Genomic DNA, 18,193 nt, shown 5'->3' with positions numbered 1-18,193 from the left:
CCCAGCACTGACGTCCTCAGCGCCATGGCCCCGCCCGGCACTCCCCCGCACTCCGCCCCTCGCACACATTGCCCCGCTCGGCTCCGCCCCCCGCACTCCGGCCTCCGCATATATACACTGAACACACACACACACACACCTGGATAGTCACCTGTCCCCTGCCATGCAGTCTCCGGCACTGACGTTCTCAGCGCCAATGCCCCACTCGGCTCCACCCCCCTCACACTCTGTCCCCCGCACTCAGCCCCCCGCACACATTACCCCGCAGGATGGGGGCACATGTCAGGATGGTGGCTGCACCACGATGGGGGCACATACCAGCATTAGGCCACATCACAGCATCAGCATATTTTTACTTAACTTTATACTGTTCATGGCCTTCTTTCATAACAAGTCATGGATATCATTAAACATTAGACTCATCTATTAAAACTGTTCTTTCTGTTGTTTGTCATTTTGAAACCAATAAACAATTATAAGAATACTAAATTAAACCTAACCCATCCAGTCCATTCATTACCTTATTATTCAATCTGCTAACCTACATACACATTCTAGACTACCCGATACGTTAGAATCGGGCCACCTTCTAGTATTATATAAAATCATAACAAACAGTGTTCTATTTCAAGTGTTTATTTCTGTTAATGTTGATTATGGCTTACAGCCAATAAAAATCCAAAACTCATTATCTCAGAAAATTAGAATAATTACCACAGAGCACCTGCAAAGGCTTCCTAAGCATTTAAGATGGTCCCTTAGTTTGGTTCAGTAGACTACACAATCATGGGAAAGACTGCTGACTTTACAGATGTCCAGAAGACAAACATTGAAACACTCCATAAGGAGGGTAAGCCACAAAATGTCATTGCTAAAGAAGCTGGCTGTTCACAGAGTGCATAATCCAAGCATATTAATGGAAAGTTGAGTGGAAGGAAAAAATATGGTAGAAAAAGGTGCACAAGCAACCGGAATAACCGCTGCCTTGATAGGATTGTTAAGAAAAGGCCATTCAAAAATTTGGGGGAGATTCACAAGGAGTGGACTGCTGCTGGACTCAATACTAAAAGAACCACCACACACAGACGTATCCAGGTCATAGGCTACAACTGTCTCATTCCTTGTGTCAAGCCATTCATGACCAATCGACAATGCCAGAAGCGTCTTACCTGGGCCAAGGAGATAAAGAACTAGACTGTTGCTCAATGGTCCAAGATGCCACAATCAGTGATGTTTTGGGGAGCCATGTCATCTGCTGGTGTAGGTCCATTGTATTTTATCAAAACCAAAGTCAGTGCAGCCGTCTACCAATAAATTTTCAAGCACTTCATGCTTCTCTCTATCGACAAGCTTTTTGAAGATAGAATTTTCATTTTCCAGCAGGACTTGGCACCTGTCCACACTGCCAAAAGTACCAATACCTGGTTTAATAACCACAGTATCACTGTGCTTGATTGGCCAGAAAACTCTTCTGATCTAAACCCCATAGAGAATCTATGTGGTATTGTCAAGAGGAAGATGAGAGACACCAGACCCAACAATGCAGACAAACTGAACGCTGCTATCAAAGCAATCTGGGCTTCCATAACACCTCAGCAATGCCACAGGCTGATCAACCTCTATGCCACGCTGCATTGATGCAGTAATTCATGCAAACGGAGCCCTGACCAAGTATTGAGTGCATTTACTGTACACACTTTTTAGTAGGCCAACATTTCTGAGTGTAAAATCATCTTTTCGATTGGTCTTATATAATATTCTAATTTTCTGAGATAATGACTTTTCGGTTTTCATTGGCTGTAAGCCATAATCATCAACATTAACAGAAATAAACACTTGAAATAGATCACTCTGTAATGACTCTATATAATATATGTGTTTCCATTTTTGTATTGAATTACTGATATAAATTAACTTTTTGAGGATATTCTAATTTATTGAGATGCACTTGTGTATGGTGCTGGCTCAGGAGCTGAACCCGCACCTACCCAAATGTTTCTATAAGCCCTTTGGGACGTGAACACAGGGTGTAGCTGGGTGTGTCATGGCAGCTGTGTGAGTGCTTAAAGGGAACCAAACATCAGGATTTTCGTGTATAAGCTGCAGCCAGTGCAGCACTGGCACTATCATGCACAGTGTGTACATACCATCAGGGGGCAGCTCGGGTGTTTAGGCAGTGAAATACAACTTTATAAAGTTTGAAATTTCGTGCACTTTTTGATTGACGTGTGCACCTCTCTGTTAATGTCCGGGCGGGTTATGCAGGAGTTCCCCGCCCCCCCACCAGCCTGTTCCTCCCTCTCTCCTGATGTCCGGGCGGGTTATGCACGTGTTCCCCGCCCCCCCCGCGCCGCCTGTTCCTCCCTCCCTCCCTCTGGCTGTATGGAAATATCTAATCTTCAGAAACATGGCGCCGGAGTGGGCCTCTGCGCATAGCGCTTATCTCCGGCGCCATGTTTCTGAAGCCCCCGCATTACACAACTTGGTGTCTGAGAGGGCGGCGCCACAGCGATGTCACACCGGCTGGTGTGTTGGCCCGGTGTCCTGGGGCGGCACGATACAGGAGCAGCAGGTAATCGCGTCCTCCGGTCAGCTGTTCTGTCCTGTTCTAATCGCGCGCGCTCCCGCGGTCACAACGGGCTGTGAAGAAACGATGGCGCATGCGCCGCCCTCTCAGACACCAAGTTGTGTAATGCGGGGGCTTCAGAAACATGGCGCCGGAGATAAGCGCTATGCGCAGAGGCCCACTCCGGCGCCATGTTTCCGAAGATTAGATATTTCCATACAGCCAGAGGGAGGGAGTGAGGAACAGGCAGCGCGGGGGGGCGGGGAACACGTGCATAACCCGCCCGGACATCAGGAGAGGGGGAGGAACAGGCTGGTGGGGGGGCGGGGAACTCCTGCATAACCCGCCCGGACATTAACAGAGAGGTGCACACGTCAATCAAAAAGTGCACGAAATTTCAAACTTTATAAAGTTGTATTTCACTGCCTAAACACCCGAGCTGCCCCCTGATGGTATGTACAGACCGTGCCTGATAGTGCCAGTGCTGCACTGGCTGCAGCTTATACACGAAAATCCTGATGTTTGGTTCCCTTTAAGGCCCACATAGTAGCAATCATAGTCTCCCTATAAAGCGCAACCTCTGGCTGAACGTCACAAGGGAGTGTCATTTTACTGTATACTGCAATACAACAGTATTGCAGTATGTAGAACAAATGAATCAATGCAGGTTCAAGTCCCGTAAGGAGACTACAAAAAGGGTAAAAAAGAAAAGGCAAATTTTAGTATATATTACAAAAATAACATGAAAATTTCTAGTATTCATCTACCCTCTTTCCTAATAAAAAATAAATAAAAAATGAAACGCCAGAACCTCCCTAGCCAATAAATATTATTTATTGCAATAAATACGACAAAATGGTATTGATAAAAACAACAGGCAAATTTCCTAATTTTTTCACAACTTAAAAAAAAATAAAAGAATGCAGCACAGAATACCATACTGCATAATACGGAGCAATTGTGACTACGTGTGCCCCTTGTATCTGAAGCCTTATGGAGAACAATGCTAGTATGTTAGTAAATTGATGATAAGGCATGCATACAATTTTGGTAATAAACATCATTTTCAGCAATTCCCTAATAAAATGATAAAATGGTATGATCACGACAGTTGCATCTGCAAGCGAGTCTGACCTGATAAACCTGCCAGGCGGCATGGAATAGTAGCGTAAACTGGGATGTAACGGTCTCTGTGAGCACTTATCACACAGCTCAGCAAGCGATTCTTACAGTAAGATTTTATCATGGGTGACGCAGTATTTACAGTGGCTCCAAACTAACTTGCCTGAGACTTGCTATTTTGGCGCCCTGGACTAGCCAGGTCGTCACAGGTACTGCAACATACACCCCCACCCCGAGACAGGCACATCAGCCAGACACAAAATCCTTGTTGCCTCCCTCCAGGGGCTGATGTCCACACCAAGTGGGGTGGAGCCAGGAGGTTGGCCCCACCCACTGAGGAGTTCACAGTCCTGGAGGCAGGAAAAAGGCAGTTCAGTACAGGAGTTCAGTTAGGGAAGTGAAGGAGTGAGGAGCAAACTGACCGTGTCCGGGTGTGTGCCCCGAGCACCAAGAGCAAGGTTGGCAGACGGTGGTGGCCGTCTGCAGGAGAGGCAAATCAACGCAGAACCGTAGGACCGGGGATGGGCGGTGGCCCGCCGGTACCGAACCGGGGAGCGAAGTGAAGCCAGCACACTCAGGCAGGGCCTACGGACCCCGACCAGGCTTGGAGCCGACCATTAGAGGTCAAATCCGTCAGTGACCGAAACCCCAGGGATTTCCTAACAGCCAAGACCCGATTGAAGGCAACCGTCCAACCAGCAAAAGGAAATACAGCTACCGCCACAGCTAGAGTTCCAGAGCCTGCGGGCAAAAGGGCTCCCCCGGCGCATCTACACGCTGGGAAGCAGGTTACCGGTGGGAATCCATCGGGACCGAACATACACACAGGTGCAGGGAAAGGCAGCCACCACCAACCGTCCAGGAGAAGCCACAGCAGCCGGCTGCGGGACCCATCCATCCAGCCGTTTGGTTTACCAGAGACTTTGCATACATTTGTGGCTGAGTGAGTACGACCGTGCCATCCGGCACCGCGCTGCGCAGTTTGAGCGACCCTGCACCTTCCCGACCCTGCCTCCTCGTCACCTCACCGGGCCCCGGGACAACCAACCCCTACCCACGGAGGGGGAAACAACATCCCAGCTGCTCCCTGCCATCGCTCCCGGGATCCCCGTCACCAGCAGCGGTGGTGCCCCAACCTCACAACAAGCCGTGGGTGGCGTCACGGACCAAATCCCCAAACCAAACCGCCCCCTTTCACTCACGGCGAGGAGCGCCGCTCGAGTCCCCGGATCCGGCCCACCGCTCGAGCCACCGAGCAGCCATCGCAGCAGCGCCGGACCCGAGCTTTAGCGAGCGCAGCGGCGGCAGCGCCCTCCCCGCCCGCGACACTATAACTGTCCATAAAGATAGTATGGATAGATTTAGAGATTCATAATCTATTTTTCCTTCTCTTTTTCACCTTACATAGTAGTCAATAAGTGCTATACGGTAGAACAATCAGCACTGCCTATGCTTCCATTTGATTCAGCGATCATATTATTGACAGGTGTCTGCCCTGCATATCTGAGAGGCAGTGTATAAGTGGATACAGATCAGATTTGACAGTTCCAGTGACACTTGGATGTTTTCGCATGTGATAAAAACATCACCAACACAAAATAAAAAAAACTGCTAAGAAAATCACAGAAACAAAACATAAAACAATTCTCTCGTCATGAAACAAGGTGTTATATTGGCACGTCAGTAAAAAGAAAAAATCTCATGGTTGTTAAAATGGATAGAAGTAGCTCATTAAGACCCTTGAGGTTTGGTTATTAAGGGGTTAATGCTGACTGGGATCGAACTAGAAATGACATCATCCAGCAAACAGTTAAGTTAAACCCGTAAATGACAATCGCATACAAGAAGAGCTGTATTTACAGTATTACCATAGACCATAATGATTTCCGGTGCACTCTTTCCATTAAAACGATGGGGCCGATTCATCAAGACCGGCGTTGTTCACGGCCGTAGTCAGATACTCCTGGCTTATGAGGAGGTGTACAATGATGAGTGGTGTGCACCTCTGTGTGCGACCCACCCCTACTCCTACTCCTGTCTCTGCTGGAGTAAGATTTGTGAGATAACAAACGCTGAATGCTCGTCATAAATTTGATGAGCGGCAGGTGCCACAGCCCAGTACCCCACCAGCTCTACACACTTTACTGGAGCTGTGCAAAAATAGCATGAGAACGCCAAAAGTAGAAATATGTTAGTGCAGCCTCGAGTTGCACCAAAATGTTGCGACTTTTCAACGTTTCTTACGCCAGAATAATGGCTTCAAAGCGTTAATGAATTGGGCCTTTTGTCTTTTCTATAAAATCTGTCAAATGTCAAAAACAATAAACCGCTTCTAAAAGTCAGTATACTGCAAAACCCATATAAATGAAGAAATTTACTGGTATTAGTAAATGAAAAGAATCAGTTTAATAAGGTGTGCTTAGCAATTTAATGGATATTTCTGTATGTCATTCCACTTGCCACCTCGCCACCGGGATCGGAGCACACCCAATTGTAAAGTGCTGTGAAATATGTTTGTACTATATAAATAAAATGATTATTATTAGATACATTTCTGACTTCCCTATAAAGACTAAAGGCCACTTTACACAAAGCGACATTGCTAGCGATGTCGCTGGTGAAAGCTCCCGCCCCCATCGGTTGTGCGTCACGGGCAAATTGCTGCCCGTGGCGCACAATATCGCTAGGCCCCGTCACACGGACTTACATTCCCTGCTGTGGCTGGCGAATCACCTCCTTTCTAAGGGGGCGATTCGTGCGGCGTCACAGCGACGACATGCGGCAGCCGTCCAATTGAAGCGGAGGGGCGGAGAGCAGCCACAGGAAAGTGACGCCCACCTCGTTGCCAGAGGACGCAGGTAAGCTGTTGTTCGTCGTTCCTTGGGTGTCACATGTAGTGATGTGTGCTGCCTCAGGAACGACGAACAACCTGCTTCCTGAAACAGCAATGATATTTGGGATTAGAACGACGTGTCAACGATCAATGATTAGGTGAGTAATTTTGATCGTTAGCGGTCGTTCATACGTTTCACACACAACGACATCTCGTTAGCGATGTCTTTGCGTGTAAAGCGGCCTTAATACGGCCAAGCTGCCCTACAAGGTCTGTGTATAGCCAGCTCTAACTCTAATCAACGAACAGGGGCGTAACTACCGTGGTCATAGGGGCCGCCATTGCGACCGGGCCTGGCAGGGTAGGGGTCCGCGGCTGCCAGGCAGATCATCAGCCAGCTCCTTTCTGTGCGAGAGGAGCTGCTCTGTTCTGTCGCAGACCACGCGGCTGCTATATGACCCGGTGCCGCCGCTGACACTGGGCCCCTATCATTGCGCACAGCAATGATAAAGCATAGAGCGGCCGGCGCCGCTCTATTTTTCATCATTCTATCCCTGTGCCTGCACGGTGACGTCACTCCTGTGCAACTGCTGTGCTGAGAGCACAGAGCGCAGGATGGGAGGACGCAGATCGGAGGTGATGATGGCGCAGTAGTGGAAGGAGGAGAGAGGTGAGTACTTGTTTTCTTTTAAATAAATCAGTGAGTACACGGAGCCCTGGCGGGCTGGCTGCATGACACATCGAGGCCTGGAGGGGCTGGCTGCATGACAGATGGAGGCCTAGGGGGGCTGGCTGCATGACACATGGAGGCCTGTGGGGACTGGCTGCACGATACATGGAGGCCTGAGGGGGCTGGCTGCATGATACATTGAGGCCTGGGGGTGCTAGTTGCATGATACATGGAGGCCTGGAGGGCTGGCTACATGATACATGGAGGCCTGGGGGGCTGGCTACATGATACATGGAAACCTGGGGGGGGCTTGCTGCATGATACATGGAGGCCTGGGGGGGCTGGTTGCATGGTACATGGAGGTCTGGGGGGCTGGCTGCATGATAGATGGAGGCTTGGGGGGGGCTTTCTGCATGACACATGGAGGCCTGGGGGGCTGGCTGCATGACACATGGAGGCCTGTGGGGACTGGCTGCACGATACATGGAGGCCTGGGGGGGCTGGCTGCATGATACATTGAGGCCTGGGGGTGCTAGTTGCATGATACATGGAGGCCTGGGGGGGGCTGGCTGCATGATACATGGAGGCCTGGGGGCTCTGGCTGCATGATACATGGAGGCCTGGAGGGCTGGCTGCATGATACTTGGAGGCCTGGGGGGCTGGCTACATGATACATGGAAGCCTGGGGGGGGGGGCTTGCTGCATGATACATGGAGGCCTGGGGGGGCTGGTTGCATGGTACATGGAGGTCTGGGGGGCTGGCTGCATGATAGATGGAGGCTTGGGGGGGGCTGGCTGCATGCTAGATTGAGGCCTGGGAGGGGGGCTGGCTGCATTTTACATGGAGAAGCCTGGGGGGGCTGCATTATAGATGGATGCCTTGGGGGCTGAATTATACATGGAGGTCTATGGGGCTGCATAATAAACATGAAGGACACCTTATACATGGACTATATGGGTGCATTATACATAGAGGTCTATGGGGCTGCATTATACATGCATTGAGGTCTATGGGGCTGTATTATACATGCATGGAGGTTGTAACAGCGTGTCCCTCCCCCGTCTGTGCTCATGGTGTAATAGTCTGTCCCTCCTTGACTCGGAGGAACAGTCGTGTATGTATTACTTCTGGTGGGACATTGTTTGTTCTTCTCAGCATGGGACTCATCCAATCCACAACTTGGTAGACAAAATAGAGCCAGGATGTCTAGAATCCTTTCATGTATCAAATGTTCTGGGGGAGGTGGGCCCTTCTTCCCACCTAAGGGGCTGATCCTAGGAGAGGAGAACAATGAGACCCATGTTAGTCAGTTAGTTGGATCTCGGCTGGAGAAAGACTAGGATCTATAGCGAAGGTTAGATCCTAGTGCCTGTGTATGGACTATTACAGATTGGAGATCAGTGGCCATGTGGGATTGTGTTTTGTTGTTCACCCTGTTGGACTCAAGGAACTCATATAAGGACCATTGCCATATTTTCCCTGGCGTCGGAAAACCGGGAGGCGCCCCCGGATCTGTTGTTTTGTTGTGGACTCCTTGCAGACTTTAGGGAGTTATATTTTTGGTGCTTTATCTTTGTGGTTCCAAAAAAGCCCTTTGGATTGTTCCTCGGCCTGGCGTCCCTTACTGCTCTGTCGCATACCCCGTCACAGAGGTCTATAGGTCTGTATTATACATGCATGGAGGTTTATGGGGCAGCATTATACATGGAGGTCTATGGGGATGCATTATACAACATGAAGGACACCTTATACATGGACTATAGGGATGCATTATACATCGAAGAGTATGGGGCTGCATAATACAAAATGAAGGACACATCATACATGGAATACAGGGTGCATTATACATGGAGGAGTATGGGGCTGCATAATACAATATGAAGGTTTATGGGGCTACATTATAATACATATAGGACTATGGGCCCCATAGTATGGGGGCTACATTATAATATATGGAGGACTATAGACTATACTGGAGGTCTATGGGGCTGCATTATACATGGAGGTCTATGGGGATGCATTATACAATATGAAGGACACCTTATATATGGACAAGGGGTGCATTACACATGGAGGTCTATGGGGATGCATTACACTTGAAGGTCTATGGGGCTGCATAATACAAAATGAAGGACACCTTATACATGGAATATAGGGGGCATTATATATGGAGGAATATGGGGCTGCATAATACAATATGAAGTTTTATAGGGTTGCGTTATGATACATCTAGGACTATGGGGGCTACATTATAATATATGGAGGACTATAGAGGCTACCTTATACATGGACTATGAGGGTGCATTATAAAACAAGGAGGACTATGTAGTGCAGTATAATATATGGAGTACTATGGGGTGAATTATAATATATGGAGAACTATGGGGTGAATTACAATATCTGGAGAATTCTGGGGTGAATTATAATACATGGAGAACTATGGTAAATTCATTATAATAATTGGAGGGCTATGAGGGCTACTTTATACATGGAGGACTATGGGGGTGCATTATAATATATGGAGGACTATGTGGTACAGTCTAATATATGAAGGGTTATGTGGGACCCTTTATACTATATGGAAGGCTATGTGGGGGTCATTATAGCATTTGGAGAACTATATACGAGGGGGGACAAAGATACAAGCATGGGATGGGAATGTTTTGTGCTGAAGAAAAAGGCTCTTTCCCTCAGCACCCAGCTTTCCCATGCTCTGCTATACATCTTCTCTCAGCACCCAGCCTTCCTATGGTCTGATACGGGAAAGCTGGGTGCTGAGGAAAAGATGTTTAGCAGAGCATGGGGAAGCTGGGTGCCGAGGACAAGATGGATATCAGAAATTAGGAAAGCTGGGTTCTAATAGAGGGATTTCAGATCATGGGAAACCTGGGTGCTGTGGGAAAGAGCCAAGTGTCAGCATCATTATCCCGTATCCCGTACCCCAAGTGTCAGTGTCATTATCCCGTACCCCAATTGTTGGTGTACGTGGAGGGGGGGGCCCAGGTCCAAGCTCATCAAACTCTAGTTATTATGCCACTGTCTACCAATTTATCATGTCATATATTCTAAGATTTCTGATTATCAATATGTCTGAACATTGGTTCGCAGGAATAAGAATGTGTACACATATTAATACTACATTGTGTTCCTTATCCCAAATAATACCTTCCCCAAAAATAAGCCCTAGCATGATGTTACAGGATCTTTTGAGTATGCTTGAAATATAAGCCCCAGAGTTATGTTGATGTTCCTGAATGTGATATGATTATAGTAATGTTGATATTATTTGTTCAAGAATAAATATGGATTGTTGGTCATGGAAATGAAAAAGACATCCCCTGAAAATAAGACCTATCTTATCTTTCCAACCAAGGTTTGGTTAAGGCCCCCTTCCCACGTCAGTGATTCCGGTATGAACAGTATGACGTTGGTTTTCTTACATACCGGAGACAAAGGCACTAGCAGACCCATTAAAATCAATGGGTCTGCGCACAGTGTTTTCACAGTGACCGTGTGTCAGTATGGAGCACACGCATGTCCGTGTGTTCCACACGGAGATAAGTCCGTTTTCTCCGGCAGCACTGATGTGACAGAGACCGCATACTGATGTGATCCATGTGATATCAGTGTGACACATAACATAAAATACGTGTCTTTCAAATAAAATTATTTTCTATACTCACTTGTCTACAGCACTGCTGTCTTTGGCGCTGCTGTCATTTGCTTCCGGGCCCACTCATTATGCTCCTGCATATTCACTGCACCGCGGACCTGGAAGCAGCAGCAGCAGCATCGGAGACATCAGTAGTGTACCATGGACAGGTAATTATAGAAGTTCATGCTGTCTATGTGCTATCTGTATGTCACATGTGTGCCAAAATCATGGCACACGAATGGGCCGTAAGCATCTTCAACACGGCCATGCAAAACACACAAACGTTTTTCACGGACGTGTGAAGGGGACCTTAGACACAATTTGGCTGTGGTAACCCAATAAATTGCAAATACATCACTATGAATTGTAAAACCAGTGCATGTCATCCAATCATATGCTAAGCAGCCATAACCAGTGCCAAAAAGCCGCTATGCAACAAAAGAAATTTATTTAAAAAAAAAAAGAAATATGTAACCCATGACATAAAGAATCTTCTGTAAATAATAGAGATAAGTAACCAAAACAGCTTGTCGGGTTTTCCACATTATTATCAGATTTTGGCTGGTCCTAAAATATCAAAACAAGTCAACAAAGCAATTAGGAAAGCAGAAGTCATACAAAAGGTGTCAGGTGCTGATGTTATCATAATCCGAAAAGAGATTGACTAAAAGAAACATTTGGTTCACATAAAGGCCGCTTTACACGTTACAATTAATCGTGCGAATGCATTTGCGATCGCACCCTCCCCCATCTTTTGTGCGGCACGGGCAATTTGTTGCCCGTGTCGCACAATGTTGTAACCCCCTCGTCACACGTACTTACCTTCCAAACGACCTTGCTGTGGGCGGCGAACATCCTCTTCCTGAAGGGGGAGGGACAATCGGTGTCACCGCCACGTCACACAGCGGCCGACCAATCGAAGCGGAGGGGCGGAGATGAATGGGATGTAAACATCCCGCCCACCTCCTTCCTTCCGCATTGCCGGCGGGATGCAGGTAAGCTGTGTTCATCGTTCCCGGGGTGTCACATGGAGCGGTGTGTGCTGCCTCAGGAACAATGATCAACCGGATGTTCGATTTTTTGAAAATGAGCGACGTGTCAACGAGCAACGATAAGGTGAGTATTATTGCTTGATCACAGTCGCTCGTAGCTGTAACACGCTACGATATATCAAATGATGCCAGATATGCGTCACTTACGATGTGACCCCGACGACATATTGTTAGATATATCGTAGCGTGTAAAGCCCGCTTTATGAAACCTGAGATTCTGGATACCGCACAGGACATGCTGAAATACGGTAATTCCTGTAGCACGCAGTATAGCCAGGAAGCCTTACAGATGACACTGCAGAATACAATGAGAACAGCCCTACTGGGAACCAAATCTATACTGGGAACCAAATCTATAAAGCACTGCAATCGGCTGCATCTCTATGAACAGATCCTTCAAAAACTCCTTGTATGGTTACATTATCAGAGAGACGGAAGCATAAAAATATACGTCCCCTTGCTGGCAAGTACAATGTACGTGGTTGCAAATGTCATGACTTCCCACATAACGCCTTCTATAAGAACAAACAGCATGCATTCATTATTGCAGGGAAAATAGAACAGAATAAGAGAAAGCAAGCTGACAAATGCACATGGCTTCATTCACACACTTCCCATTATTTGCGAGTATGAAAGGCTGTGGAAAAGCATCTCTGTTCTGTATTAAATCCATTATATATAGATTTATATCCTTCTAAAAGTCAAGGGATATTATTATTAACCCTTGTCTGGTACCATGAAAAAAAAATCACTGGTTGCACCTATCTGCATGGGGTCACTTTTACCCCATGGTGCCAGACAAGGGTTAATGCCACATTTCCTCTTTCACCCTACCACTGCGAACAATACACAAAAAGTTGAGCCTATATAGTCTTCTTTGATATCTATAATCTCCCTTATTTCCTATATAGCACACATTATTTTGCTCCTGTCTACATGTGGCACATCTGTGACCACCAAGAAAAGCTCTACAGCCCCATCAGTCAGCTCATTAGCATGGCCCTGCCTGACACAGACTGCAGCTGGCAAGTCAGGCTACTACCTCTTATTAATGTCACTGTCACAGCCAAATACTGCATGCTCCTATTATAGCATTCATTCTGCCGTATGCACACCTTATATTAATATTGAAAAGTTGTAAAAAAAATATTTTCTTTATTACATGTTACAATTTACCAATGTAGCAGCATGAACAATTCTATAAATATCTAAAAGAATAGATTGCATCCAAACCCACCAGTGAATAGTGACATTTCATACAGAACACATGATGCAGACCAGTCCTTAGTTATCTAACACTTTCTTGGCAATAAAGAAATCTCATTTTGGTTAGGCAAATGTTCGTATTTATATATAGATATATATATATATATTTATAGATATATATTTATATATATATATATATATATATATTTATATATATATATATTTATATATATATATATATATATATATATATATATATATATATATATATATATATATATATATATATATACATATATATATTTAGATATGTATATATATATATACATATATATATGTATATATATATATATATATATATATATATAAATAACATTGTAACATTAATCAGCGTGCACAGCTTCGTGTACTTACCAGTATCATCCATTTATACGTCTTCAGGTATCTTAGTGGTGCTGACTGTATGCCTCTGATTTCTTGTCTCTCCCCAATAGTTCTCTGCCCTTTCCTGCCCTTCCTTTCTGACAGTCAGTCCTTGCAGTGCATTCAGTTCTTGTCCAAACAGCAGCAGACACAACACAAGGAAATTCAGATCTCCAAGGATGACAAAACAGCCATTAGCTCCATTATAGGCTGACGAACACAGTCTGAGCCTATAGAGGAGGCACTTGAAGCCCCATGGATTCGATTCTATTCTAAGCAAGTATAGTAGGGGAGGGGGAGCTGAAGGAGTGAGCCTTCCAGTCCTCACTATTATCACACAGAAGTCGATTCTAAACATAGGTATCTGAAGGATAAAACCTGAGCACTTAATGGCTTCAGGATGAAAAGGAATTGTCATCAATCACTGGCTTCTTGTCTATATCCATCAAGATGTCAATCTTCATTTACTGGCCGCCAGTACAATAGGAAGCAAACCCCAAAAATATCTATGACAGGTGACAATGGTTTTAGCCAAAAGAAAAAAAATGGAAAAGGCATATGTGACATACATTGTGACATCGAACACTATTACAGGCAATTACTGGCGACCTGTTTACACTGCCCAATTATCGGGAATTGAACAGTACTAGCTCATGCACGATAATGGACCAGTGTAGCTAAACCCCAAAGGAATACACTTTGATTTTTTTTTTGCTATTGCAACAATTTTTCAAAATGTATTTAATCTCATTCACAAATAATAGAATATTGTATGGAACAACTTTGTAATATATCTTTTACTAGTTTTGTTCTTTTTTCAACCTTTTTTACTTTGCGAAGGAAATAAAATAGAAAATTAATCCCCTTGATTGAAGGGTGATGGCATGTGTAGGAGGCTTAGGAGCTCAGCTCTCTGCTCATGCGTCTGATGTTGGCTAAATTGCATAGCTGGTATCTATGTCTAACAGCAGTGGCCAGGGCTGATGTAACACGGAGATTTTCACAAACATCTCTTACTGTCATAGCGGCATTCTGTTCAGACTACTGATTCTGAGCAATCCGGAGGTGTGGGATAGCCTACAGTCAGCATAAGGGACAGTATAGAAGTCCCCTATCCTGCACTATCCCGAAGTAACATTGTGATATCATAGCTGGCCCAGTGTTTTTGATTCCAGTATGGACCTGGTGTTTGCACTAGTGAGACAATTGCAGACCGTGTCTCTTCAGGTGGCTGAATTAAAGGGGGCGGTACAGTAGTAAGCTCAGTCCGCTATACCAGAGCAATCTGTCTGGGTCGCTGGATCAGCTGAACTCAAACTGCCGGTAGACATTTTCGGGGGTGTCTATGTGGCGCCCCTGAGGCTTCCGTCGCCACAGAGACATTGCACCCCAGCCAGAGGTGTGATGTCCCATCCTGGGTAAGGAAAGGGGTGAACGCCGGTCCACAGGCAAATTCACACTACACCCATTGTTAGGTACACAAGCTTTCAGGCTTGTGGCCTGTTCCACAATAAGAAGATTCGGTGGAGGGATCAAGCTGCACACAGGGAACGGTCCCTAGAAACTGGAGGAGGAAAAGTCATCTCCAAAAGTAAAAACCGAGGCCCAGGGAAAGCTGCAAGCTCCCCGGGCCACAGCCCACTGCAGAACCTCTAGAAAGGGGGTAAATTACCGACAGGCAAGCCCCTGGCCCGGAGGCTGTAGTGGAGGCCGAGCCAGGTTCAGCCAACAAGGGCTAGGCTTAAGGAGACAGCTGAAGAAAGGAACACATAGAGGGGTGTACCGGCTTTTACCCCCAGATCTACCCAGGATCGGCGGAGGTCCCTGACAGTGGGTCTCAGCAGTCCAGAGGCACCAGTGTGCACCTACCAGGAACTGTGAGTAAACACCTTGAAATTGCACCCTCTAGAGTTGCCTCAGTTATTCCGCCGGCACTACATCGACACTTACAAGCGCCAACTGTTGCCCCGGGGCACCGCTCCACCTGTGGGGAGCAGTACCACCATTGCTGCCGTTCCATCACCCCAGAGGCCCCATACAGCAGCGGCGGCTTAATAGCCGCAAACCACAGGTGGTGTCACGAATATAAACTTTAATAATCACCCCCACTGAAGCCATATTAATTGACCCCACCAGGGTACGGAGTCGGGCCCAGCCACCACTGACGATCCCCGGACTAGTCCGGCCCGGCACCGGGTGTCCCATAGCCCTGGGGTGGGCGAGTCAACTTTGGCGTCACGAACAGGATTTCGTGCCCGGACCCACCGGGTACTGTGCGCCTGAAGAACTGTGTGACAAAACTGTGTTGAATGACTGTTTTACTGTGAGAAACTGCCGCCATTGAAGCCACTGAGCGCGGGAAGAAGAGGGGCGTGCCTGCAGAAAAAGCGCGAAAGTAAGCCCCGCACCCTTTGTATTGAAAAAGAGCGCGAAGCAGTGCCCGCTATGGAGAGCGGAAGAAGAAGACATGGCGCCTAGAAAAGCTGGCTGGCTGGCAGAACGAGTCTAAATGCCAGACCAGCAGATAAAGAAAATGTATCTGATCGTAAGCGGAGCGGTGCCGGCTGTGATAGGCTGGGCGCCAGTCTGGCGCCAGGCGCTGGTGCAGCCCCCGGCCCCACCTTCAGGAAAAAGGGTGCAGTCGAGTGGCGTGGTCGAGCACCCGAGCAGTGTCGCAGCGAGCGTTCCCCAGGCCAGTAGCATGGCGGAGAAGCCGCAGAAGAGTGCACCGGGAACCAGAGAAATGGATCCTGAGCTGAACATGATCCGGGAGGAGATGAGAATCCTTGCCCGGAGGCTGAACACGCTGCAGATGGAGGTGGACCGGCGGAGTGAAAACCGGACGGCACCCGAGGACGTGGGCCACAGGATGGAGGCCACCGAGCAGCACCCGGATGAGCAATATACTTCCCCGACCCGTCCGGACCCACGGCCTTACCAAGTGCTACCGCCCAGTCCCTCCACAGTCCCGCTAGACTCCCCCGCCAGCCCCGCCGACGCTCTGCGGGGCACTGGAGGCCTGCCTGAGGACCCCGAAGATGGCGCCTGGGGCGGTATGGACCCCGAACAGTTAGTGGGCCCCCTCCCGAGTCCCCCTGTTAGCCTCCTGGGAGCGACATCACCGGGAGTGAACTGGGATGCTGCGCTCATCCACAGTGGGAAACTGCAGCAGCCGCTGCGCCCCAAAGAGACCCCGATGGCTACCGAACTGGCCTGCCAGAAAATGCTGGAAGAGTACCAGCAGGAGCGGGAGAGACGGGAGGAGAGACGCCGTACCGAGGAGGCGTCCAACCTGGCTGCTAAGGCCCGGATCCGGCGAAGCCGCAAAGAGCACCAGGGCCCAGTGCGGAGGGGCCAGGTAATAGAATTTAAGATGAAAGACGGCTGGGGGTTCATCAGGGAGCCCGGCCTGGGGAAGGACGTCTTTGTCGCACGCCGCGACATAGAAGAGCACCTCACTAAAGGCCACCCAGGGCGCGATGTGAAGCCGGGTGATGTGGTGGAGTACACGCGGCTGATGGGAAGCCGAGGGTGGTATGCTTTGAGCGTGCACATCCTGAGGGAGGAAGCATCCCTGGAGGAGCCAGAGTGGCGCCGTACTGCCAGTAACCCTCTGCGAGCCAGCAGCCCCGCGCCAGCCCGTAACCCTATGCAAGTCAGCAGCACTACCTCAGAGCAGGCCCAGGCCGCAGCATCTTGCAGCAGGCCTACTAAATCCACACAGGAGACGTAGACCCGGATCTCCATGGCCTATATGCTGTCCAGGGCCCTGCCAAGTCGGGACTCTAGCACAGAGATGTGAAGAAAGAGGAAGCTGAACTGTACATAGACCCTGTCCACCCCCCCCCGTCATATTCTGAAGATTTTCCCTTTTTGTGCTGCCCCTATGTTCTTTTTGAAGATGTCACCCATCCTGAATGTTCTGGCCCTTGTGCTTTTCGAAGATGTCACCCCCCTTGTTGGTGTATCGGGCCACTAGACTGGAAAGTGGTCCCCTGTTTGTTATGTGTTATATGTCGTGTTTTACCAGGCCACTGGACTTAGTGGCTGGTATGTTGCCTGTCTATTTTAAAAAGTTGAACAGACTGCCAGGCTACTGGACTTGTTGTAGCCAAAAATGTATATAGTTGCACCTGTTGTGCCCCCTACCAGAATTCTGGTGAGAAGGCACCAAAGACTCTAAAGTTTTATTAATTTATGTTTGGCAACGTTCAAGAATCTGCACCTCCCATAAAGGGAAGAAAAGTTATAAAGTTTTACTGTTGCATATGCACATAAAAATGTATTTTGCAGTTTCTTTCCACTGTTCTTGTTTTTCAGCCCGAGGACGTGCTGGGATTCACTGTGGGGGAGTGTGGCGCCCCTGAGGCTTCCGTCGCCACAGAGACATTGCACCCCAGCCAGAGGTGTGATGTCCCATCCTGGGTAAGGAAAGGGGTGAACGCCGGTCCACAGGCAAATTCACACTACACCCATTGTTAGGTACACACAGGGACCAGGGACAGTGGCAGCAACCCTCCCATGCTGCATGCTGGGAGGGGCCGTAAGACCCATCCCTGCTCCCATAGGGTGGTAGCTTAGCAACTGGGTGGGTGGGAGGAGCCAGCCGAGTGCAGAGTAGAAAGGAAGGTCAAGTTTAGTCAGTCTGCCAGGAGGAGCAGAGGA

General features: G+C 47.9%; 1 protein-coding gene across 1 annotated transcript in view; it reads right to left on the bottom strand.

The window, feature by feature from the left end:
- PHACTR2 (phosphatase and actin regulator 2) overlaps nt 1–13,761 on the bottom strand; it is a 352,744-nt gene extending 338,983 nt beyond the window's left edge. The window contains exon 1 of the mRNA XM_075339808.1: nt 13,520–13,761. Coding sequence (XP_075195923.1) covers nt 13,520–13,532 — 13 coding nt within the window. The 5' untranslated portion in view covers nt 13,533–13,761. The remainder of the gene's footprint in view (nt 1–13,519) is intronic.
- Nucleotides 13,762–18,193: the final 4,432 nt, after the last annotated feature.

Source organism: Anomaloglossus baeobatrachus, chromosome 3 (assembly GCF_048569485.1).
Source record: "Anomaloglossus baeobatrachus isolate aAnoBae1 chromosome 3, aAnoBae1.hap1, whole genome shotgun sequence".
NCBI classification, from domain to species: Eukaryota; Metazoa; Chordata; class Amphibia; order Anura; family Aromobatidae; genus Anomaloglossus; species Anomaloglossus baeobatrachus.
Note: the sequence above shows the minus strand (reverse complement) of the source record. Positions and strands in the feature narration are given on the sequence as shown.